Below are 26,425 nucleotides of genomic sequence, written 5' to 3'. Positions count from 1 at the left end.
ATCCAGGAGGAAATACTCTATATAATCACTTTCTCTCGTATGTCTCATGGCCCGTGATTAATTCACAAGTTAATGCTAAGGAGAAGATAACGAAAACTGAAAGAAACGAAAGTTTTGCGCTCGTTACATAAAAATGTAATATATTGGGGAGAAAATTCTCTACACGCGTGAGCCGTAGATTCGATAGCGCCGTAGCTGGTGGCTTGAGACGACATTTCTAAAGATGAAAGTCGAACTCATGTACACTAACGTTGAACTGTGAAATAAATTGATTGCTGGGATATATGTGTAGTACCTAATTAATAATAATAATAATAATAATAATAATAATAATAATAATAATTGTTTTTTGGGGAAAGGAAATGGCGCAGTATCTGTCTCTTATATCGTTGGACACCTGAACCTCGCCGCAAGGTAAGGGATAAAGGAGGGAATGAAAGAAGAAAGGAAGAGGTGCCGTAGTGGAGGCCTCCGGAACAATTTCGACCACCTGGGGATCTTTATCGTGCACTGACATCGCACAGCACACGGACGCCTTAGCGTTTTTCCTCCATAAAAACGAAGCCGCCGCTGTCCGGTTCGAACCCGACAACTCCGGATTAGTAGTCGAGCGCCCTACCTAATTAATAATAATTGGTTTTTGGGGAAAGGAAGTGGCGCAGTATCTGTCTCATATATCTTTGGGCACCTGAACCGCGCCGTAAGGGAAGGGATAAAGGAGGGAGTGAAACAAGAAAGGAACTACCTAATTACGCCGATATCGCTTTTCGCACGTCCTGAATGTACTTATTTTCACCCTCATATACGTCACAAATCGATAACTCAAAATAATACTAAATAGTAATGTGCGTGCAAGGGCCAAGAAGCATTGTAATGCATTGTTCTCTTCTCGAAGCCAATGGCACGCGGCCTTTCCACTTTTTGTCAAATGAGAGGCCACCAGATTTCTCCGGAATGTCTGTAGCCGACCGCAAGTTTCTCTTAATGTGCAAAATTGTCGTAAGCACATCAGGCGTCTACTGTTTCCAGTTGATTGCCACCTTTAAATTTTGCAAGACCGGGAGCGACCGTCCTTCTGACCTTAGTTGACCGACAACCTTCTTTATCGCTGTGCCGCTGAAGTGCTTTCTGTTTGAGACACGAGTTCGCCCCAAAAAAGTTTTCGAGTTGGACGCAAGCTTTCTTGTCGTCATTCTGGCCTGACTGACGTTACCAGAACGTAACAGAAGCAACCAGTACAAGCTGCGTATACTGCCACAGGTACTGACGCATACTGAGTATTGCAATTTAAGAAAGCATGTACTTACGTCCAATGAGTGACCTCAGCTACCATAAAGAGCGTCATTTTTTGTTCACGTATGTTCAAACGTCGGCGTGTCCTGAAGCGGCCTAAAAATACTTGGTTTAAATATCTTTGTAAAAGGTCTCAGATTAGGCAGTTTAATGTCCAATGACCTCTATTGTCTTAAATTCAGAAACTTTTATTAATATGTAAGCATTGCAAATCTTAATTTTTAGTTCCTTACATTGTAAGCTAAGCCAGCTCGTATAACGCGCATTGCTGGGAGGTTTATCAGTGTAGTCCCGTTAGGTTGCGGAAAACTTCTTTTAGGGTGCTACTTCGTTTCCTGTGATGACGTGAGGAAAGCGTGCTCTCTGAAGGTTTATCGAAAGCGATCACGAGGCTGCAGAAATGCAGGACAATAGTCCAAAGCTGGTAGTCATCGCCTCTCAGATAAGTCTGTTGGCTCGTGAAGGCCGATTTTATTGAGTCAGAGTGCAGTTCCGAACTAATTTTGCTTTGCTGGCTGTTCGTGCTTGAAGTTACTGTCAACAACTGACTTAATTTTTGCGTTATCACCGGGTGGGACGGGCGGTCATGAGACGCCGCCAAATAATAATAATAATAATAATAATAATAATAATAATAATAATAATAATAATAATAATAATAATAATAATAATAATAATAATAATTGGTTTTGGGGGAAAGGAAATGGCGCAGTATCTGTCTCATATATCGTCGGACACCTGAACCGCGCCGTAAGGGAAGGGATAAAGGAGGGAGTGAAAGAAGAAAGAGGTGCCGTAGTGGAGGGCTCCGGAATAATTTCGACCACCTGGGGATCTTTAACGTGCACTGACATCGCACAGCACACGGGCGCTTTAGCGTTTTGCCTCCATAAAGACGCAGCCGCCTCGGTCAGGTTCGAACTCGGGAGCTCTTCATCAATAGTCGAGCGCCCTAACCACTGAGCCACCGCGGCGGGCACGCCGCCAAACTTTAAAATGTATTTCCAAGAGGAGATCTTGGACGTCGCATGCGTGAAACGTGCTCTGCTCCTGCGGCCAGGGTTGGCTTCCGTACATAACCGTTCTTTTCGTGAATGACATGATGAGTTTTCCCGGAGCTAGGGCACCATGAATTTTTAATTCCCCTGTTGAGCAAAATTAAAGAAGCTGCGCTTGAAATTTCAGGAGCTATATTTACGCTGCACAATCCTTATTATACCCTTTGAAACTTGCCGTCCAAGTGTTATACGTCGCATATCATTCTACACACTCATTAAGACCTACCGGGACACGAACTACAGGCTGATAGCCTTGCTTTTTAGCCAAATATAAGGGTAGAACTCGTTGACGTCTGTGCTCGAAGCATACATTCGACAACATATACAGTATGGATAAAGGAGTGAGCGCGCAAACGTTGATCCGTTGTTTCATATTTCTCTCACGGCAAAGGGCGGTGGAGCGGTAGGGCAGTGACGACCCCACCGAGGTGCGGCGGGATGCAGAAACAGACCCCATTAGAAGAAAGGCGCGCGCTCCCCTCGAGACCGGCCGTGATCATACACAACACAGAAAAAGTCACAACGCAAGGACATTTAATAAGCTTCTGCTGGGTCCCGAGCCACGTCGGCATAGAGGGTAACGAGAGAGCAGACTCAGCAGCAGTAAGAGATCAGAATGGTGAAATCAAAAATGTGAACTTACCTTTTAAAGACTGCATGAGGTTGATACGTAACAAATTAAAGAACAAATGGCAGAAAGAGTGGGGTAATGAACTGAACAACAATCTACACTTCATAGAGCTCACCTTGGGGGAATGGAAGTAATGCAGGCACCAGGAATGTTTCACTGAAGTAATCTTATGTCGTATTCGCATAGGACACACACACACCTGACGCACAACTACTTACTTACAAAAGAAGACAAACCTGTTTGTGAAAGATGAGGTGACGAGCTCACACTAAACCATATCATTTTACATGTTTAAACCTAGAAAAACTAAGAAAGAGGTATTTTAGTAAATTTTATAATCAATGCATTTAATTTCACCCAGTACTAGTCTTGAGCGATAATGCAATTGTTGACATTTCTTATGTTTTAAACTTGTTACGAGAGGTTGGTTGTCTTAATGAACTGTGAATGCCTAACTTTTCTTTAATACACCTCAGCCACTTTCTCATTCCTGAGAAGAAGGCTGAGGTGTATATTTCATTGGTTGAGGGTCTCGACATCCTTCCTCTGCAAAGGATGGCCGCTGAGGTTGCCTGACCTTCTTTAAAGCTTTTACCATTAGCCATTAAAAAAAAATCTGCCTTTTACCTTCACTAGATGGTATGAAATAACATTTTAGGACCTTTACACCACGGCTTCATTTTTGTCATATAAAATCCGGCACAAGACAATTTTCTATACATTGTGTTTGGCGCATGATGGCCTTAGCCGCCTATGTGCCATAAAACCCAACACAACACAACGCAACGCTATGTTCTTCTGGGACATATTACAACGAACAATTAAGAAGGACATTGAAATCACACTCTACAGTATCCGCTTTTTGCCTGTGGAGAAAAACTGTGTTGTGCCATATGATTTCTTTATGTTGCTGGGAATATTTAGTCTCTGGAAAAGCCGCATGATGGACCGCCACGCCGAATCACCACGGTCGTCGAAATCTTTGTTTCGTGAACAATGAGCTTTGGTGCGGGGAGTATATGCTGCCCTGCAAGAGCCGCCTAGCTGGCTCCCCTATCTGGATGCATGCGTGTGCCTCCCAGACTTTCGATGTTTTGGAAGGTGGGTTCGTGCAAGGGTATGGTGGTCTGGTGTTTTGTGGCATAAGCATGCTTAGATTTTTTTTCAGCACTATTTCTATGCAATAAAGACAAATGCAAATGCGCCAGCATGGCCGATTGGTCAAAGGTGCTGGTTTCAGGCACCCGTCTCTTCTGAGGCGTGGGCTCGACCCCCCTCTGCCATTAAATTTTTTGCCTTTTATGTTTACCGTGTGTTATCTGTTATATATATATATATATATATATATATATATATATATATATATATATATATATATATATATATATATATATCAAAAGTGATTTCTGGCAGCTGATTTGGTCAATATAATATAAAATCACCAAAAATTGAAGAAACATAACAGGATTTAATTCACTACGTTTCGGCTGGAGGACCAGCCTTTTTCGAGTGAGGCTCGAAAAAGGCTGGTCCTCCAGCCGAAACGTAGTGAATTAAATCGTGTTATGTTTCTTCAATTTTTGGTGATATTATATATATATATATATATATATATATATATATATATATATATATATATATATATATATATATATATATATATATATATATATATATATATATATATATATATATATATATATATATATATATATATATATATATATATATATATATATATATATATATCTGTATATATATATATATCTGTATATATATATATATATATATATATATATATATATATATATATATATATATATATATATATATATATATATATATATATATATATATACAGATAGCACACAGTAAACAGAAAAAATAATCGGACTGACTGACTGTTCCCGCATTGCCTAGTTATTGTCGTATTGTAATCTTGTGGCCACATCTTTCACTGTTTGGAAACTGAGTCAGTGGGAAATTTTGGTGATTCTGTTCGCCAATTCATAGAGGTTTTGAAAACTCAGTCACGTGTACCTGAGTGTATAAGTGTGGAAGAGGAAGCGACAAACTTAAACAATTTTGAGTGATTCCGGACGCCTGTAAACAGGCGTGTGAAATGAAGGCAATAAAGCAGAAAAAGAGAAATGTAACGTGGCGGAGTGGTGCGGGTGACCGATTTTTGGCATACGTCTAGTGTTATTCGCGCGGTTTGTTTTGTAAAAATGGCATGTTGAAGTCAGCAGTTCAGAAAAAGTAACGTGGCAGTATGGTCCAAGGCTCTGATTTTAAGCACCGGTCTCTGCGGAGTAGTGAGTTCGAACCCCACCGCTGCAGTGCATTTTTGCGTGGTCTGTTCACGATGTGTTATCTATATTTTTTGCTCGGAGGATAGCCCTGATTACATAATGGGAACCTTTAGCGTGACCCATATTTTCAAGTTGGGATTTGGGAGTAGAGGAATTTCTCGGTCCAGAGACTTCCGAAGACACGCCATCACCGACGGAGCATCGGGGTACATGTGATTCATGCAGAGGCCATGTGCTGGCGCTGGCGTTAGCAAAACCGAAAGTGATACGAGAAAAACGGCATAGAATTAAATAACTGCGCCGCGCTCTGTCGTTCACAGTTATGTTTTCTGTTTATTGCGCTTGTAAAGATATTTCAAAGCAATGCCGGCGCGTGCAGAGTTTGTTTCTTTCTATTTATAGGGGCAAAGAAAAAGTCGATTGGAGGTTGAGCATTGCTGAGAACCAAATATTGTGCGAAAGCACGGTGGGCAACTCCAATTTTTGGGATTGGCTAAACCTATTCTTGGAAGGTCCCTGGTCGGTTCCCAACGTGGGTCGACTCAATTTTCGAATGTTCCGGGGTTAACCACCCAAATTTTGAGGGTGGGTCAAGCCAATTTTGGTGGTGTCCCAGGTCGCTTCAGAACGTGATTCTACTCAATTTTAAAATTTTCGGGGGCGGACTGCCCAAATTTCGGAGTTGGCACAACCCCATTCTTGGAGGTGGGCCAATTCCATTTTGAGGCTAGGTCATGCCTGTCTTCCAGCCGAGCAGACCCTATTCAGCGGCAGTCATATTCGGCCAAGGTCATTGTAACGAAAAATTTCGGGTGGTCCATGCCATATTTGGGTATGGGCCACGGTGGGGACGTGCCATACTACCTCTCAAGAACCCACCATTAAATTTTCGTTGATGTCTTCCAAGGTCACTTCAAGGTCAAATTTCCGGTGATCCATGCCATAGTTGGGCTTGGACTATGTCCGGGTATGCCACAATCACATCCCCATGCTTCAGGGCCATTGCCAAATCTCTTCACAGCTGTTTTTACAGCCGCTGCTAATTTAGTCACGTGACCTGCCAGTATCCTCCACTCATCCCATGGCTTTCGCCGACAATGCAGCTATAGAAGTGCTTTCATACTATACACATGAACATGTTCTCGTAGCTCTTACTTTACGGTGATAAAAACCAATTCGATAGTATAATGGGTTAATGCCCATCTATGCGGAATTCGTAATTCTCTATTTTACATTCATAGATCCCTGGGAGTCCTCATACCCCTCCTGGCGCAGTGCTGCCGCTATTAAGCGATGCGTCACTGCCCTGGAATGGCAGGTGCTCCGCTGAGGGTTTCTGAAGATGCTCGCCAAATTTTCAAATGCGACTTATTGTGCAAAGTCAATGTTTATTAGTTTAGGTAAATACCCTTAATTAACGAATGAATTAATTGTAAAAAAATGCCCATGGTGCGCTAGGTGGCTGCCCGCAATATGCACCTGGTTTCCCTTATCTGCTTCTAATAATGTTCTTTTTCGCCCTTGGCTCAAGTTAGCTGGGGCACCCGGTATACTACTACGAACATCCGAAGGTGAGTTCCCAGGACAACGTGGGTATGGCCTGAACAGAACCGCAGGGCACTTTTGGTAAAATGGCAGTTGGAAAATGAGAGCGGAATCGCAGCCCTTAATATCGCATACCATTTTCGTATACGTCTGGTACTGTTGTGTCCTGTCACGAGCGCGGTGCTGTCGATCTTTTGGGACAGACAACGCGTGCAAGATGTGCTGTCAGTCGCCAATACCGGACACCGACAACGAGGAGAGCTGTGTGACTTTTGCGTTCGAGCCTGAAGGAATGATGACGGCCGAGAATCCCACAAATGAGAGTCTAGGCGGCCGATACAAATATATTGGATCCTTGCGTCTTCAAAAATGATCAAAGTTAAGTACATGCACAGACCTCCCGTCTTCACTTTGGGAGTTCACGACAATGGTATTCACAACTTTGGGAGCGACAAATTTTTCTTTGAAGAACAGTGTGAGAATGCGGTAACTACTGTCATTTCATGCTTGCAACTTACGGACGCCTTCACATGCATGTCTGCCGGCAGAAACCGATACTTAATGCTCCGAATGACATTGAACCATGTCATAAGAGATCAGGTTTTTTCGCCCATGTAGGCGTACGTAGGCCAGCCCCACCGGAATGACCTGTCACTGATAGCCCATTCTCGGTAACGCTCCTCGCCTCACGTGGCTTACACATCTCATCTCCACCTGGACAAAATTCTCATAGCGGTGAACGCGTGAGTTTTCGACACTACTATACGCCGACTCCGTTTGCACACAATAGTCTTTCGCAAAGCTAAAGGCCACCGTTGCTATAGTCATTTGAGAGCTTTATAATAGGGGGACCCTATCGGTTAGGGAGAAATAGGAATAGCGGGGCTCCAGTGCACATGCGCAGAAGAATAATTCGAGGGGCGTTGCAGTCCTGGGCATACGCACTGGCCCTCTTTTATTTCCCTATCCCTCTAATCGACAGGGTCCCCCTATCCACCCTCACCATCAGGCTGATCTAGTAACAAAAGTATGAAGACCTGGCAGCGATACGGTAATACTTCCCAAGGTCAAGACAGCTCTGCCTGATTGTAGTGGGCAACGCTATTAGACGTTTTTAGCATACCGGAGACTTACTAGCGGAGACGTATTCCGGTTTACCGGAACCCTCTTGCGCATGTGCAGTGGCATTGTTGGGGTGAGGGGGAGCCACTGCGCGTGCGCAAGAAGGTTCCGGTAAACCGGTATACGTCTCCGCTAGTACGTCTCCGGTATGCTAAAAACGTCTATTATCGCCTACGCCTTTTACGTACACCGATAGTTGTACGAGCACATTCTCCGGGTAAACGGCATCCTATGGTACGTCGTGATAATTTCCGCGTCCCAAAGAAATGTTACCCAGATGAGCCTGGGCAACGACATGCATGTGGGCAGGGCAGAGATCCCGTGGTGCAGGCAGGTTTGTAAATTAGAGCAGTCATGCTGGAGGGGCGTAGGACGCTGTGCGCAGCTATCCCTGTCACTTCTTCGCCCCGGTGAAGGGAAAAGAGCCTCGGACTTTGTTTTCCTTCTTTGTGCGTTAACGCTTCATCTAAAAATTCACGTCCCAGCATTCATTAGCGGCACATGATGTGCTGTTTTAATAAACTAGCACGCCGAGCAGATTCGTAACTGGTCTATTACGTGGTCAGCATAGCTTTCCGCGTAAACAACGTCCTCTGGCACAGCAGCCACGTTGGTTGGAAGTGCTGTATAAACCTCGTTTGCATTCGTCCGCTGACAAGCGAGGCGTCGGGTACGTGGCGGAAAGGTCCCCAGAGAGTGGAGAGAGTGCTGTAGGGAGGCTCGTGAAAGGTCACGCTCGTGGGCGCTCGCATTACAGCAGGAGTTTCTCGCGAACACGACGCGCCGTCTGTGGCCGTAGGGGTGGCGCGCAGGTTCCCGCTCCAGCAAGATGGGAACGCACCCAAAACAAGCCACATCGGCCGTGTTGCTGGCATGCGACGCATCATTTCGCGCTCGAGTGGCTCCAGATAGCCAAGGGCTTAGCTGCAATCTCAAGGCACGCCGCAGATGGGGTTTGCCTCTCTTATCGCTCCAAGTACTCCGCTGCATTTATCGTTCGCGTGACAACGCATCTGACGCCTGCACGTGCTTTTTCCCTAGGTCGCCTCATAACTGTGCCGCCGTCCGCTGGAAGAAAAGAGCGGGTACGAGCATGGTCCGACTTCGGAGTCCCGTTTCAAACGCCTGAACGCGGACAGTGGCGCTCGCAGGGAGGACAGAAAGCCGCAGCAACTGGCCCCCGCTCCAGCCCGCAGGCCTCATTCACAATGCTGACCAGCATTTTCAGGTACCGTTGTTCAGCCTTTTATTCGCAGCGCCTCTTACGATCCGATCTCTTGCAGTACTTTCAACCTCCAATCAAACTTTCTAATCCGGTTTACTGTCCTGGGTACAAATGAATGAAACAACGATACACTTCAACGTGGCGAGCGTTGGCCGCGTTCCAGAAGAGTGTGTGCACCCAGCAAAGCTTGATGTTCGAACTGATCAATGGTTTCCCTTAGAGCAACGGCCCCTACCGCTGTCAGCGGAGTATCAATGCTTGGCATCGACAAAACTATTCCTAATCAGCATGTGCCGAGCACAAGTGTAGCGAATAGGGCTTGCTGGCGAACGTTCATGCCTAAAACAGTGCGCAGGATGGGACGCGAAGGAGCACAGACTCCAAGCAGATTTCTTCCGCGTGCTTAGTGGTCTTGGGTGCTCGCTTTCCTGCGCTGCCTTTCTTTAAACGATGCCAGCGTACACTACCCTTGTTTTCATCGAAAGTCTTCATCTGGGAGTGATTGTTTCTTAGAAAATTAGAAGTAAAAAAGCGTCTTCCTCCCGCAACTTGGTGCATGAACACTCGGTAGCACGCTATGATTAATCGGTAACACGCTGCATCGCAGTGTTGGCGTGGGAGTTTCACTTTGTGAGAGAGGAGCAAACAGATATGTTTCGCCGCATCTGAAGCGAATTTGTTTTTGGTGCGTAGTTTATCACACTGGTTGAAGTAATAGCAAAATGGAAATTACTAGGAAGCTACACCAGTAGTTATGCTAACAAAGGGAAAGACAGCTCCGGATGCACGGTCACCCCTATCCTCCAAGACATTCTTGCCCCCCCCCCCTTTTTTTCTTCAGGGCTATAGCTGCATTTGCAACTTTCTCGGAGTCACAAGCGTCGCTCTCTTCGTCAAAAAGTGTGATAACATAAACTTCCTTTAATAGCTCAAATAAGATTACCAGGCACCTACACTACCATCTATACTTACACAAAGGACAGCGCTAAGCGGTATCACGAAAGAGCGCTTTTTTTTTTTTGGCTCGAGATGTGTTCCTAATTATTTCTCACAGCCAGCCAAAGTTTGGCCTGCGTTTACGGCTTAGTAAACAGAGTTTTCAGCCACATTTATTCGGAAAGTGAAACCAAAGGAAGTGTTAAGACGTTTTGCAATTCAACCACGCGCTGGCGAAAGTAGCATTGGCAGTATCGACTTATGAGCACCAGTTTTTGGGTCAGTACAGAAAGCACTGGTAGAAGCAAAATACGAGATGACCGATATAGGCATTGCATCCAGCTTATTTCTTTTTTGTGTGTGTGGCCTTAAACTTAGCACCTTTACTATGTGTTAGTGTTAAAGACAGGTTTTGAAATATCAGTTGATCAAACTGTCTTATGAGCTTGTAGTGGTCATACTTCCTGACCTTAGTATTGAATGCTAGTGCGTTGGATTAGCCACGTACAAGCTTGGAGGACCACTGCAGAGCGAACCTTGAGGTCAGATATTGTGACGATTGGCTTCCTTATTCATTCTTTTGCGCTTTTATCCCAAGCGGTTGCCTCCTGTGACGTAATCTTGGAAATTGCGGACCTTGATGGCCAGTTAGCCACGTCGCGGTAACCCGCAGCCGTTATAATCCGTCTTTGCATTGCTGTCGCAATGCTTGCTGCAGAAAATCGTGGCGTAAACTAAAGCAGCACCAGCCGGTAATCTTCAGGCTGAAAAATGCTTGTTCGAATACTTTAAAACGTACGATTACTGTTCGGTCATTTTCTTCGTCCAGCGGTAGGATAAATGAGGGAAGCACACAGAGATACTCGGGAGACCTGTACACAGGGCACGTGCAGGTACGTCTCCATCATTTAACGCTGTTTTTTATTATCAATAATAATGCAAAGCCTAGCTCACCAAGTCTTGTTAGAGCGTACTTGCTACTCGACATGTAAGGCAGGTGCCTGCAAGTTTAACAAACGCTGTGTGAAGCAATGAAAATTGACAATTGAGAGAGTCTGTGCTGATTTCTTTCAAACAGCGCTACAACGACGACAGGAACGGAAGACAGACGGGACAGCACTGACGTTATTAATAGTAACAATAAAGAGAGCGTGTTATTTCATATTTGTCAGTTGTGAAAAGGAGTCGAGGGAGCAAGCTGCAAGAAGCTTGACCAGCCCTCGGCCCCATGTACACATCGACAAGCACGACCCTGATGAACATACGCACAACTTGCAGAGGTGTGAAAAATATTGATGAATATGTCGCTTCCGAACAGACTACACTTGCTTGAAATATTATAGCAACATATTTACATTCAAAAAGAATAAACAAACCGAAAACAGGAATAAAAAAAGCATTGCATTACAAGTGCCGCGATTTCACGCTGTACGACACCTGAGATACTGAGTCTGGTCAAGCAATAATAAGTGTGTACGGATTATAAGTTTGAAGTGAGCAGAGTCCTGTCATCTTATGTCATCTGTCATCAAAGCAATCAAGGCATATGTACTCCTGAGAGGAAACGATTGTTGCGGACCTTCCGGGGGACTTGCTGAACTGGTAGAGTTGATTGGCAATACATTTTCTCTCTCTCTCTCTCTCTCACTACGCAAGGAATCAGATGCAGTGTCATTCGACGATACTCACTTAAGTATTAGTATCGTTTATCTTTAATTAATCGGCGAATAACGTGTAATGCCTTTAAGATAATAAAAACGGTTATTTTTGCAGCCGGCTTTTAAAAACGAAGTTAGGAAAGGTTGAATGTTGCGAAGGTCATAACCAAACTTATGATGTTAGGGATTTCTGCGCAGATGGTGTTGCTTACAGCTGTTTTTTTTTCTGTTCAGGGCAAAAACAAAAAGAGCAGCAAGAGTCAAGCATCCAGCTTGAGGAGATTAAAATCTACTAAATGCTAGGCGTCTCTTAGTAATGACCGTAGCATCTAGCAAACTTTACTCATGCGCCTCTCACAATGTCATGCTTCTGTTTCTGTGGGCTTTGGTTGCGTTGATCAAGTTTTTTTTTTTTGCAGTAACGATGCCACGCCGGAAGTCGTGTATTTTGCGTCCGGCAGAACGCTTCACAAATTTTCGCTGAAAATCTTTGGTATCCGTGATGATGAAAAGGCTGTTGTGAATTTGTAATTATTTGGTTGGTTGATAACCAAAATGCGATAAATATGTTTGAGCACACGAGCTTCATCAGTGTTTGAGCGCACGACCTTCATCGGTTATATTTTCTTGTACAAAGCATCGTCTTTATTCTTCCATGCAGAAATTTTGCGAGTTTATGTAAGCGTGCGCCCTTCATTTGTTTCGTTTGAAACTACACATTAATTAACGCTCTATTCACTGCTCACAAGGGATGCATACAAAGCTGGAGGCCTCCAAACCCAAGGCGACAATCGTATTGAATCTCTATTCAGTATACTGACTGTTGTAACGCTAAACTTGCAATATATGAAAGCTGCTTTTCATGGGTCGCCAGTGCTGCAGACGATTATAATTCTGATCACATCAGAAAAGTAAATCATCCAGACTTGGTGTGAAAAAGCAGGATTGTCGCATGCCACCTCTGCGTCAAATTCCAGCTTGAATAGGCGAGCGGTTTAAAGGAGAGCAAGCATTTTACGGTGCGCATTTACCGTTCAACAGTGTATAGAAAACGGCCATCTATGGTAATGCCTTTAAAAGATGCTCACTTTCCACTGGCGTTCACTACAAGTTATTCGCACGACGCACGAGATAGAGATCGGACTCCTAGAGTTTCTCAATATTACCAATAGAGGGAAAGCTGGCGCCGCCGCATATGCGAGTTTCTAAATAAAGAGCACTTCATCCATTTCAGGAATGGAGAGAATACGAGGTCTCTTATTTGGCTCGGCTAGTGTTGGCCGGAAAACCTGGATTCTGTCTTTGAATCGGCGGCTGGGCCGTGTTGCTCTCCTCTGCGCGCAGATGAAATGATTGCAATAGTGCTCCTTCCACAGCGTCAATGAATCGAGCACAAGTTTTAGGCGGCTATGGAAACTTTCACAGCATTTCTTCGTGGTTTGCCGCGAGAAGAGTCGCACTGCTACGGCTGAATTATACGTTTCATGCCGAACAACTGCCAAGCCGAATACAAAACCTCATATTCCCAGAATTCCTGCATTCCTCTCCATGGTGGATTGAGTGCAGTGGCGCCTATTTTCAAAATCTATCATGGGACCAAAGCGTCGCGCCGCTACTGGAAGTGTCAAATATGCGTTGGGGAAATGAATGACCGCGAATTTAGGGCTGCGTAAGGCTTCACCGGGAACGTGGTTCCGCTCACGCCCTAATGACTTAGCAGTGTCCACTGCTTGCGCTGCATTGGACAACTGCAATAAGACTCCTTTAGCCACTCGAAAAGCTTCGATCTCTTAAATGCAAAGCTTTTGCGGCCGTGACGTTGTTTCCCTTTTTCTGCGCTGTATTCGTATTGCACGTCTTTGAGGCAACACCCACCGATTGTCCAGCGTTGGCGCGCAACCAGAAGGGGAAGGAAACGCTGAGCGCGCCCAGCGAGATAGGCCCCTGTCAACACCGCCAGTAACGCGGCGCGACCATCGACCCGGCTGCTATCGGCTGGTCACGCCACGTAGGCGACATCGTCGGCCCGGTGTCAATCTGAAGCCGGTGCACTGACAGCGCACTGTTTGGCAAGGGAAAGACCGTCCGAGCGTGTCTTGCAAAATCGTTATCTCTCGAGGGGCGTCCGAGCAATCACGAGTGCGTACGCGTGCCCTTCCAGATGATCGCTGAGGTCTGCTCTCGTGCGCACCGCCCGCGCGCCCTTAAATCTTATCGCGTCTGTTGTCGCGGAAGCCTTTGCAGCCCACGCAACGCGGCCTCCGGGGAAATGTGTCGCAGAAAGCGGCGCAGGAGAAGTAAATAGACTCGAGAGCAGAGGCCGCTGCGGCCAATCCCATTAGTGAGTGGCGCCGACTGCGCCGGTTGCCGCATTGTTTTCTTCCTTGCGGTCCGCAACCATAAATCTGCATTCGCAGCTTCCTTGGGTATCTCATCATTGCTATCATTACTGCTGCTTACATAGCCTGATCAACAAGGCCCCATGCGCTGCAGTCTGACCTCATTCAAGCGTGCTTGGTACCTAGTTTTTTTTTTGGCACCGAGTCCGCGGTTTTTCGGCGCCGCGAACATCAAGTTGAAACGCTGCTGTCAAGTGGATGACCAGCAGTTCTCCAGTCACACGGCACTGCTGAAAGCAGAGGGGCGCTGCGACCCAGCTACCCGGCGTGAGCAGACTACTTTAATAATTCGCTGTGACTAAAAATTTCATCGGCTACTTTCGGGAAATGACCGCTTACAGTTTGTCAGCTCACCAACCGTGTCATTTTGCTTTTTTGTTACGCTGGCCACCATTCATGATGCTCACTTTTGTTGCTATATTTGTAAGGTCTCTGAAAACATTAAGAAAAGAAGACTCTGAGCGCCTGTCCGAAAAGTAAAAGTAAACAAACATTTCCGTAAATATGCAGAGCCCTATTCAGCATCACGAGTGTCTAGACTGTCTCTCGTTGCCGTTTAGTATTGCGGTGGTTCGTACATCGAACACTGGTCCTTGAGGATGCATTGACCTCGGGCGGCCTCCCTCTTGACCTCGACCTTTTGAAGAAGAACGGCATGCAGTTTATTCAATTCTTCACCGTAGCATCGCGTCACTGGCATTTCATATAAAAGGACCCATTTCCAAAGGTTTCTCTGGCACCGTTGTGACAAAGGAATAAGAGCTAATGCTTGCTCCGGAAATTTTATTTTTTAGCCAGACAATCAATATGCATGCATTTTTTCAAAATAATGTAAGGGCACGTCGGAACCTCTTCAATACCTTTTTGAGCCCCACCTTGCATAGCCAGTGCTTGACTATGCCTACCGCTAAAGTAAAGAAGAAAGGCACATTGCGCGAGGCCCCACTCTTTTGATTTACATTTCAGACCCGGGTACCATTGTGGAGGCTGCCGAATATCGAATGGTCCACAATGTGTCTTTTTACCTCTCTTACTTTTAAGTTTACACATGTCGTTTTTGCAAATATTTATTTTCTCTTTAATTCCGTTTACTAATACAGTAGAGCCCACTTATATCGGCCACAGTTATAACGAATACTCGCTTATTACGAACGAGGTGGGTGCGATGCGGTCAAAATATGCACCTGGACAATGGCACTGCCTCTTAGATACAACGAATAAGCCTACCCGCACAACTTGGTTATAGCGAACGAGGAGGCGTCACAAACTCCGCTCCGCAGTCGAAAACTTCGCGTTTCCTGCGGCGGCAGTGATCGTAGAGCATCTCCCAGTCCCCGTGACGCAATCCCCCCTCTCGCCCCACCTTATTTCGAAAGAACGCGTCGAGTCGAGAAAGTAGTCATAAAGGCGAGACGTAAACAATGCAGAATAAACTGTTTACCACATGCGGCCGTTTACCACATGCTTGCGCTGGTGTTGAGAATAGCAAGCTTTTCGCGTTATCGTCCTTCTGTACATGAGCATGGACGGCAGCGACCTACGACTGCCGTTTGTCATTATCAAGTCTCGCAGGCCGAGGTGCTTTGCGAGCTGCGCTCTTGTACGCTACAGGCACAACACAAAGGCTATAAATAACAAGCGATTTTTGTTTATTCAACGAGTGTGCCACTGGGCATTAGTTGAAAAAGGGGGTATAGAATGACACACGACTGTTCGCCGAGTGGTTTATTCATTTCAAGCACTACATGGCGTAAAAAAAAAAAGTAAAGTTCCTGCTCGTGCTCGACAACTGTGTGGAGCTCTGCGTGCTGACCTCTCTGAGTGCGGAGACCCAGTTCTTCTGCCACCGAGTGCGACACTAAACACCAGCCACTCAAGATGGGCATCATTTACGTGCTGCAGGTGTCCTATCGGCGCCGCGTCACAGCTTATGCTAAGTTTCTGACTCATATGTTAGGATGTCATATGTTCGCCGCCATGAAATGATTGAGGCTGCTTGGATGGAACTGACTGTAGAGCTGATCCCAAAGTACTTCAGTGATTTGAGTACCCGGGAACGACGGAGGACGCTGTCGAACACCCACGAGTTCAGACGTACTTGTAATTGTGGCAATGTGTCATTCTTGCAAAGCTGGCAGGATATGAAGTTGGATGGTTGGCAGACATGGTGCCTATGTGCCCAGGTCCCACTTCGCTCGCCCCGGAGGTTTTTATCGACGATATAGTTCAGTCGGCAAAAAAAAAAAATTTAGGGGACGCAAGTGTGCGCAAGAAAAGTTTATTTCGGCGTAGTCGCTCAAGCCAGTGGCCTGAAATGCTTCGGTTATGAGGAGACGTGCACGCCCGATTCACTCGTAACAATGCCGAGTAGCTGAGTCGTGATGCAGCGCTACAGCAAATTTCATTCCTAGCCCACGCTTACCGTCAACTCTTGCTGGCGACTGTGCATGTCAAAATTATTACACTCATTTTTTTCTTCTAACTACTAGGAAACCGCTGTCAACGTTGAAGGTCTAATGATGCGTATAACGGCGCTGCCCGGAGGTTGAAGAGGCACAAAGCGTTAGGAGATCAAAATCATACCTGAGCAAGCTGCGTTCATTGCGTTCAAGCACAAGCGGCAGCGCTCCCCTTTCGGGAACACTCGCGCTCTTCGTCACACCACGCGAGCTCTTCAGCTCGTTCGCCCGTCCTCTTGCACGTACGCCGGGGGTGATTGCCCAAGGGGGCGTTCTCCGTCCCCTTTCCTGGAGAGGAATTTCATCGTACGACGGGGCACCTCACCGCTGACGATGTGATTCACTCTCGGCTGATAACTGTGCCGCGCCTTATCTGCGCTTTAAAAGCCTGAGCCTCTCGGAGCCACACAGCGGCACCATTCAGACGAGAATGTGCGAAAGCATTGGCTTGGCTCCCGCGATTCCGCGGGCAAGAAAAAAGGAGTCCAGAAAAAAGCCACAGAGCAGGTGAGCTTCTGTCACGATGTTATACCTTCCGTCCTGTGCTGTGCTTGCGCCCTCCACACGTCGTTTTTGTTCTTTCTTCCTATAACTGAGGCCGCTGAAAGGCGAATACGATTAAGCTCAATTTGTGAGCTGAAATGCATCTGGCAACAAACTCGGCCGCCGAGGGCGGCGACTAGAAGAAATCCCAATTAATTATTAGAACTCTTGAGTATATGAGTACGTTGCTACGACATTCCAAGCCTGGCTCATCTTTTTGGCAATCCATCGCAATACGCTTATGTGATGACCGCCTTCACCGGGAGTTAGCAACGAGCCTTGACTCTCCCTGGGCATCTGTTTGTTCTGAGCAGATCAACTCACATTCCCTGCAGTGGTACTCCGTTTCTTCTGTTTTTTTTTAATTCATTCATACTATACCTCAACATTCCATAAATTTTATTGTCTCTCTATCCGAGCGCTTCGCTATTTTCCCCGCTAGCACGACCCGGAACCAAAACTAAATTTTCGCTACTATTTGGTGCGTGGTCATTGTTTCTATTTATTTATTTTCAAACTACTGACGAGAACGGATCGAAGGACTTAAGAGAGCTTGCTGCTGGGCTACAGATGTTGTTGATTTATTCTTGATTTTAAAGGCACATGTTTTGTGGCGCCTTTAAAATCAAGAATGAGTCGAAGGACTCGTTAGCTCTTTTTCGGAAAGAAACAGCGCTCACTAGGCTTACAAGAACGAGTTGGTACTGCATTGTGAAAACAGCGCAAGAATGTAGTACAAAGAGTGACACAAAATATCTGTGTGTGTGGAGGGGGGGGGGGGAGATATCTTCTGTGCCACTCATTGATATGGTTTCTTGCACTGTATTTTCACATCACCAGGTTCGATTAACGGTAAAAAAAACGTTCCAGGCTTGCTCCTTTCTCTCGTTCCTTTTCTTTCATAGCTTTTTCCTAGTATGCAGCTGTTTTACTGCCTATTTTCAAAAGGCCCGGAAACATTCTCCCTGGGGGGACAGTTTCTGTTACTCTCAGCTCGAAATTCTGTAGCTGCTGAATCGAACCTCGCAACTTATTGACATATTCAGATGCGATCAACTGGTCACGAGGTAAAAAGCGATCACGTGACCAGGATTTCAGCAGCAGCAGCCACTGTAAGGACCCTTTTCGAAAGCATTATGTCCGGCTGTGCTCAATTTAAGTAACTGAAATATAAACTTGTCCAACAGGGGAAGTGTTTCGCCATGTAGCTTAAAAAAGGCCTCTTGATTTAACATGATAGCTTTCTTCGATGCAGTATTGTCTGTGGTACCGTGCAGCAGAATGCAACTAAGATGGGTTAACTAGCACGCTGGTTAGTTATTATCTAATAGTCAACTTTTATCATTTACAGTTAGGCTGCTTAATTACTAAAGGATGATATAGTAATATGCATACCACTTTTTACATTTCCGAAAAATCACTTCTTGTCGCCACCGCAGCGCAAGGAATTTTGGGCCCGAGCACGGACGAAATCAAACCCGTGAGTAGTCTGCAGTACCAGCGCCTCCTCTATTTTCAGAGGAAGCGCTGGCAGTACGCAGCTACGCCTGTAGTACGAGCGCGCGTCATCCGCCGTAGCGCTGTATGGCGCGCGCCGGTAGGCTAGGCTGTGTACTCCAGCCGGGAGTACGGGCTCGGTTTCGCTCGTGTGCGGGTTCAAAATTCCTTGCGCTGCGGCGGCGACGAGAATCGCCTTTTTCAAAAATGTTAAAACTGGTATGGATGTATAATAACGATGAGTTTCAAACCTCTAAACGAATGAGGAGCTGGACAGTAATAGTTAAAAGTTGAACATTTTTATATTAGTTAACCAGCATGCTGGTTATCACGTCTTAGCTGCGTTCTGGTGCACAACACCGCTGACCATATACTATACAGACGAAAGGGCTCCTTCACCTGAAAAAAAAAAAGAAATACGGCAACGACAGACTTAGGTGAAACACCGTGCATAGCACAACACAGAAGGATAAATGAAGTGTGTGCCTACTACGACGAGTCAGTCGCACCCCATAAATCTGCCAAGACATCCATCGTCTAGCGGCACGCATCCCGCAACAAATCCGTATTGAGTGGGTCCCGCATGACCTCCTGAGCGCACAAAGCCGCGCAGATTCTGCGACCCGCCTTTCGACCCCAACCTCGTCTTTGCCTCAAGTCCTCACTCTGGATGACACCACCCTCCTTTTAACAAGAAAGGAACACTTCCGGCGCCGCGCACGTGCTCTAATCCCTCCGTGTGCGGTAACCCTCCCCCGTGGTCTTACCCGTGCAGAGGAGGTGGCGCTTCGGAGGATACGGGTCGGGGTTGCCCTAACTCCAGCTGTGACACGCAAGTGGCCGCATTTCAAAGATTTATATCCCCGCCCCGGGTGTCCAGTCTGCAAGAACAGAGACCGTGAGGCGAATATCCACCACCTGTTGTGGGACTGTCCGGCGCTGAAGCCGACGAGAATTCGGCACCTGGCGTCAGTGGGACTCTCACCGGACAATCCGGATTCATATGTTGCATGGACACAGGGTACATATCATCGTTCACTTCTTGATTTCATGAGATCAGCTCAACTTTTTTCATTTATTTAAGCATCTCACTCATCTTTCACTTCATAGTTTTTATGCCCTGAGGCAATAAACATCGCTTCAAAAAAAAATATGAAATCAGCCATGACTTTTCACTGGTATCAGCTCAAGCGAAAACCAAACTATAGATGGATTGGAATGAAAGCAAATCTGAGCGAACTTGCTGAATGCATATCACTGTGTAAAAGCTAGCCTCGCAATTTCTGTTAATTCCAATCGCTCCGTTTAGCACCGCAAACCATTGTCTTCGACTTCCGCGACTGGCGCGCATCACGTGCCCCCGCAAGGAAGACGACGACGTCTCTCCGTTTTCATCATTTTGTAAGGCGCATCATCATCGCCATCCCTGGGCGCATAAGCACAGACCCGAGCCAGTTCCCCCGATGCGGTTGTATCCGAACTCTCTGCGAAGCAGGGGAGCCTGCTAGACGCCGCCATTGGCTTGGAAGTTGACATGGAAGGCGAGTACACGCTGGGAGAGTCGCTCGTGGCTCGTTCCTCGCATTTTAGTCAAGCAGGGGGCTCAGTCAAATTGCGGCACGCTGCCCTGATCGTTGAATTGCTGATGCTGGTCGCTTGTTGACTCGGCAGGCTGTACTATTCCTGGTCTACCTTAACCAGTCTAACAACTTAAAATCATTAAGTGTATGAGCGTGTCGCTGCCTATGTGGCATCGCCATGACGTGACTGTTTCCACTGCTTTGCTGTAAGAATGCATGCTCCACTGGAGAACATTTATACGTGTTTCTTAGGTACTTTGACGGCGCTAAATCTTGTCGGTACCTTGGCAGACGTGTTTGCTTCTGTATTAAACACGCATCGGAGATGGTTGGATTACTGGTACCGGCCCTGCGTCCCAACCCCAACGCAGCGCTCACTGAACCCGTTGCCATTTCTTTAAGTCCCGCAAGGCCCGACTTGTGCGTTGGGCAACTCAGAAAGATGCAAAACCTTTCGATTGTGACCAAGCCACGCACAAGCCGAGCTGTTGTTTGACAGTGCCGATGGTAGTCCTGTAGCGAGCAGGTGCGCCCAACTGGAGGGCTTTATTGAGGCGAGGTCGCTCACCACTCCGGGAACATTTACAGAGGGCCGAATCCGTGACTCGTAATCTCTCGGAAGAGTAATAGAGTTTAGCAGCGCAAACCTAGAAAGGAATAAGGCTGTACTAGGACGTTGCATAAGTTCAGAATCATACAAGTGAGCCGAATGCTTAATCAAGGTGTAAGTTGGCGATCCAATGCATAAAATCCATAAGCCGCGCGGCCTTCGTATTTGCGCCCTGACTACTGTACAGCCTTTGTCGAAAGTTTACAGCCCGGGGGGCTTGCTTGTAAGCGGTGTAGTGGGGCTCCTTCAGCATTCGTGCAAGTCCTACCCGTTGTAGGGGGCAGCACCAAATTTCTATTACCTTCAGGAAATTTTTATAACTAAGGATGCATTACAAGCCACACGGTGGTGCTCTGAAGCAAACCCACTGGGCTCTGAACTGTTCACAGAGGACTGTGCTTGAACCAAGCGTCGAACAAATTTCTGCCTGCGTAATGGTGAACGACAGATACCTTGTACAAAAGCCGGTCGAAGGTTACTATAAGTGCTGAAATTGTGTCCTCAAAGTAAAAAAGGGCCACGAGGACCTTCATTGACGAGTGCGCTGCCTCTGAGTATTCTGCAGAGCATTGCACGGAAGAAGTCCACTCGTGTCAGTCCTGCACTTGAAGACGACAGCTTTGAACCGCATCTGCTTCATCACTCTAATACCCCTGTCACACGGGCACTTTCGATCCTCATTGAGTCAATGCTCATCGAACTCAATGCAGATCGACGGTTGTCACACGGCCACTTTCAAGCGCAATCGAGCTCGATCCTGCTTGACTCGATGCCGATTCCTCAAGAGTGCTTGAGGTTCCAAGCACAATCGAAAGCACTCTCGCTCTCATGAAGCTATAAATATAAACACAAGTTAACGAAACAAAACCGCAATTGTTGTTGTTGTAATTGATTAAAATGTAAGACAGAACATTTTCAGGTACTATGCCTGCTTATATGCAAGCATTTGAAAATAATCTCTACACCACGCTCCAAGCTTCGCCGTCAGTGTAAACAAAGATGGCGTCCTCCTGCTCGCCGGCGCGCAAATTGTGGAGCGAGCGCGAGACAGCCGCTCTCATCGACTGCTGGCAGGACTGCCTAAATGATTTGCGGCGCCAGAAGAGAAACGCCGCAGTCTATGCAGAAATCGCGGAGGCGTTGCGGACCCTCGGTTTCCATCGCACAGCAGGAGAGGTGTGCCACAAGTTTAGAAACCTGACGCAGATACGCAGATAACGCACATGTACCGATTTGGCTACGGATTTGGCTGCCGCTGCCCCCGACTGCACAGTGTTGCCGGACATCGCCATGTTATGACTGTCGGCGGAACATTTGGCGCCACCTAACACACATGAGGGAAACTTCTCAATGAGCATTGAAAATGCCCGTGTACCACCAGATTTTTCGAGCGTGCTCGAAAATATCGATGCAGAGCGAGTTCAGTGAGGATCGAAAGTGCCCGTGTGACAGAGGTATAAGCGTGTATTTTAACCGAGCAGCTACGCCTAATTTCAATCTGGCTGGCACGCTGCTCCGTCGAAGAGCAGGGGGATGCACTTTTGCCGTTAGTAAAAACTTTCGCAATTTGCACACAGCTGTCGAGTGTGTGTGTGTGTGTGTGTGTGTGTGTGTGTGTGTGTGTGTGTGTGTGTGTGTGTGTGTGTGTGTGTGTGTGTGTGTGTGCGTGTGCGTGTGCGTGTGCGTGTGTGTGTGTGTGTGTGTGTGTGTGTGTGTGTGTGTGTGTGTGTGTGTGTGTGGTGTGTGTGTGTGTGTGTGTCGCACAAAACAATGTTAAAACAGAAGCTTGGGCGCGTTGGTAATCCATTGAGTTGAAACGGCGCGAATTGAGACTGGAACAAAGGAAGACACAGATGGACAAGCGCTGACTTCTAGAGAAGTTTATTCCTTGGCCCGCTGAAAATTACCGCATAGCAGTATTTGTATGTGCGCAAATCCGCCGGCACGTGACTTATCGCTTTGTTTCTGGCGAGAGATGCAACCAGATTTATCGGGAATGCTTGTAGCCGCGCGCAATGTGTTACACGCTGTTCGAGATTGCTGTAGGCGATTGCCGAGCCTTACCTAGAAAGTAATCAGTGCGCTTTCAATTGAGCGAGGCCGATAACGGCGGTGATTGCACTCGAAGACCGCCGAACACGCTTGTTCCTACCGACACCACCGAGCAGTGCAGCGCATTTCGGGCGCAAATCAGACAAACTAAGGATTCCATTCAGAAGCCTTTCGGTGCCTTCCTGAGGACCGGACTGCCGTCACCCCTACGTCACATTACGTATACGACAGGCCCAACCAACAAAAGCCGCTGCGGTGGCTCAGCGGTTACAGCGCTCGGCTGCTGACCCTTAAAGACGCAGGTTCGATCCCGGCCGCGGCGGTCGAATTTTGATGGAGGAGAAATTCTAGAGGTCTGTGTACTGTGCGATGTCAATGCACGTTAAAGAACCCCAGGTGGTCGACATTTCCGGAGCCATTCACTACGGCGTCCCTCATAGCCTGAGTTGCTTTGGGACGTTAGAACCCCATAAACCATAATGAAAACATATCGAAGATCACACGAGAAGGTAGTACTAGCGACTGCTGATGGCGAGAACAGCAGCGTCATTTCCTTGCGATTAAAAAGCTTATCTCCCTTGCTGTTACTGCCGCGGAGTGAGATTGCTGACACATGCTTCCTTTACCCTTGCGACTTCTGCGGCTTCAAGGGTTTCGCGGGTAAGCTGATTGTTGTCTGTTTATCATTTTCGTTTCCGCGAAGTATGACGCATGGTTTACTGTCACAGTCCCTACTATGTATGCCTGTGCCAGCGTGTCCTTCCACCGTTTCATTTAATACATTAATATGTGATGCTCCTTCAAGCGTTCATTGAGCCATCTTACTGTTTGGCCTACATATTGTTTGCCGCACGATAGCGGGATGGAGTAAACAACGCCTTCTTGGCATGGAACGAATTGATTTTTTGTGCTTAATGACACATTCCTGTGCAACAAACTTAGCGCCGTTCACTTTTCTGCAAATCATCTCCAGCTTATCAGCAAAGGTAGACGCTAAGTGCATTCGTAATGGTTCCAAAAATCTCCCCACGGAGGCGGTATTTAACGTCTACCTTTGCTACAAGCGGCATAGGACCATGCATTGCATCTGTGTTAACTTCTATGCCATCTGCTGTTGGCACAAGAGGTCAAGAAACTCAAAAATTAATTAGAAGCAACTAAGGGGGTGCAGAGCTTTTTCGTTTCGTAGATGAGTTTATCCTGACAGACGCCAATGTTAATAACTTCGAAGCAACTAGACCACAGATCCAAAGCGTTTTTGAAAATTGCCTTCATCCGCTCATACTAACCAGTAAATGCCCTCGGGATAACGGGATCAGGTTCTTGGACCTCAAGCTCGCATTTATACGTAATCATACGTGTTGGTCCTACTAACCACGTAACAGTAAACCATTACAGTACAACGTGCTGTGGCCAGGTAGTGTTATATTAATGTGCTTAAAAAACCATACATCCGTTTGATAAAAGATAGCTTCAGATATCGAACCCAACGCTTTGTGAACTCTGGTTACCCCATAAAACTGATTGTCTCAATAGCCGAATTGATTCTGCAAACGTCTGCAACCGGTCAGAAAAAAATATGGGTAATCGAGTAAACAATAAAGTAGACTTCTCGGCCCCTGTTAAGCTGGAGAAGATGTGCATGTGCAGAAAAGTTAAGTTTGTTACAAAATAATGTTCCATAAAGCACAAAAATAAATTCATGCCATGTCAAGAAGGCGTTGTTTACTCCATACCGCTATCTTGCGGTACGCAATATATAGGATGCCTTAGTGATAACAATGGACGTGAAGCGATGAAATGACGTCTTGGCATGCATTGTAGGGACTGTTGCCATAAAACATACGAGCCGTACTTCGCGGTAATGAAAGTGACAGACACAACATTCAGCTCACTCGCGAAAGTTTTGAAGCCGCGGAAATTGCAAGGGTAAAAGAAGCATGCGGCACGATGTATCAACATTTGGTAGTTCGTTAGTTCGTGTGATGGTTTATATCTTATCATTTATTGGTTCAGTCTGTCGTATATACTTCTGCGGGCCAAGCAATAAACTGCAGTTGGATGTCAGCGGTCGTCTTTGTGTGTCTTCGCCCCTGTTGCAATTCGCGTTGTTTCCACTCAACAATTAAGTTCCCTTCAATCTTCTTACCTTAAGGCTGTTTCACATGCAAGCGAACTGAGCGGCGCGTCATTTCGAAAAATTTTTATCTTGTCGGAATCTCATCGCTCTGGCCCCTCGACTCGGCTCGAGCCGGCGCTTCCGCTCTAAAGTTGTTTTTTTTTTTTTTGCGCCGCGGCTACGGTCTCTACCGCGGCGGCAGAAATCGCGAGTGATTTCGCTTGCATGTAAACCAGTATGGCCGGTAACGCGTTACAAGTAACGGCGTTGCCGGTAACACGTTACTTTTTTTCGGTAACTTGGTAGGGGGTTTTAGCATAGCCGGACAGCCATACGGTAAATACGGTAACGCGTTGCCGTTTCTACTGTTGTAAGACTTTCCCAGCCACATTTGCCGTACGGTAGCAGTTTCCGTAGTTACCGTGCTTACCGTACGGTGGAGCTAAAGCTCTCTATTAACGCACTAGTTACGATTTCGGAGCTGCAACAGGTAACGTACATGCGTTAACATTTTTCGGCAACGTGAGGTATCACGTTAGGCCCGTTTCACATGCTGCGAATTTCACCGCCCAACACTGCGAATTCGTTCGGTCTGCGGCTGGAGAGGGCCGCCGCTCTTGCCGCAGACGGTTTCCGAACGATTTCCGTCTGGCTGGAATTCATTCGCAGCGTCGGTGCGTTCGCTCTGCGGCTGACCACTGCTTGGCTCCCCGTCAGGCTTGGCTTTGGCTAGGCTTGGCTTTGGCCGTCATGTACTTTTCGAATAATTCAGAACTGTTTACTTTGATAAAAAGATACGAAATGTTACCTTGTATCTAAAGGTACGCATGACTACAACAACATAAACACATTCCATGTTGCATTACTGCCGCATTTATTCACAGGTTGGATAAGCAGACACCTAGCAACCCTGTTGTCACAACCGAACTAATTCGCAGGTTCTGCGTTGCATGTGAAAGGACTGAGAGACAATCGCATTGCGGCATCAGCGGCGGTATCCAATTCGCAGTGTTGATGCGGCAAAATTCGCAGCATGTGAAACGGGCCTTGCTACTTACTTTTTATTCCACTTGTCCCCCCTCCACTTCTTTTCCGGAAAAAAGCGCAGAGCACCTAAAGTGATTGCACAAATAAACAAAATGTGCAGGTGTTCTCGATGACCCTTGTTGCATGCCAGAAAACACCTGCCCTTGACGACGCGCCCCAGTAAAAAAAAAAAAAAGACAGGATACTCATGAAGTAGAAAACACGTGAACGAACACGCATTCACACACTTGCCTTCACCTACCTCCCCTTCCCAAACCACTCACACGCAGAACTCTCTAAACAGTGGAAGCATGCCGACCATTTTGGAACCATCACATTTTTCATAATTACTGTAAATTT

The 26,425-nt window shown here is 46.6% G+C and overlaps 1 protein-coding gene across 2 annotated transcripts in view; it reads left to right on the top strand.

Annotated features, from left to right (window-relative positions):
* The first annotated feature begins 8,775 nt into the window (after nt 1-8,775).
* The window catches only part of LOC144114265 ((Lyso)-N-acylphosphatidylethanolamine lipase-like), a 38,572-nt gene continuing 20,922 nt past the window's right edge, over nt 8,776-26,425 (top strand). The window contains exons 1-2 of one of the 2 annotated variants that reach the window (XM_077647881.1): nt 8,776-8,914; nt 9,003-9,189. In XM_077647881.1, coding sequence (XP_077504007.1) covers nt 8,791-8,914; nt 9,003-9,189 — 311 coding nt within the window. In that variant the 5' untranslated portion in view covers nt 8,776-8,790. Of the gene's footprint in view, nt 8,915-9,002; nt 9,190-16,994; nt 17,146-26,425 lie in introns of those variants that run through there. The other variant, XM_077647882.1, reaches the window with a different exon arrangement.

The sequence above is a fragment of the Amblyomma americanum genome, chromosome 1 (assembly GCF_052857255.1).
Source record: "Amblyomma americanum isolate KBUSLIRL-KWMA chromosome 1, ASM5285725v1, whole genome shotgun sequence".
NCBI classification, from domain to species: domain Eukaryota; kingdom Metazoa; phylum Arthropoda; class Arachnida; order Ixodida; family Ixodidae; genus Amblyomma; species Amblyomma americanum.
Note: the sequence above shows the minus strand (reverse complement) of the source record. Positions and strands in the feature narration are given on the sequence as shown.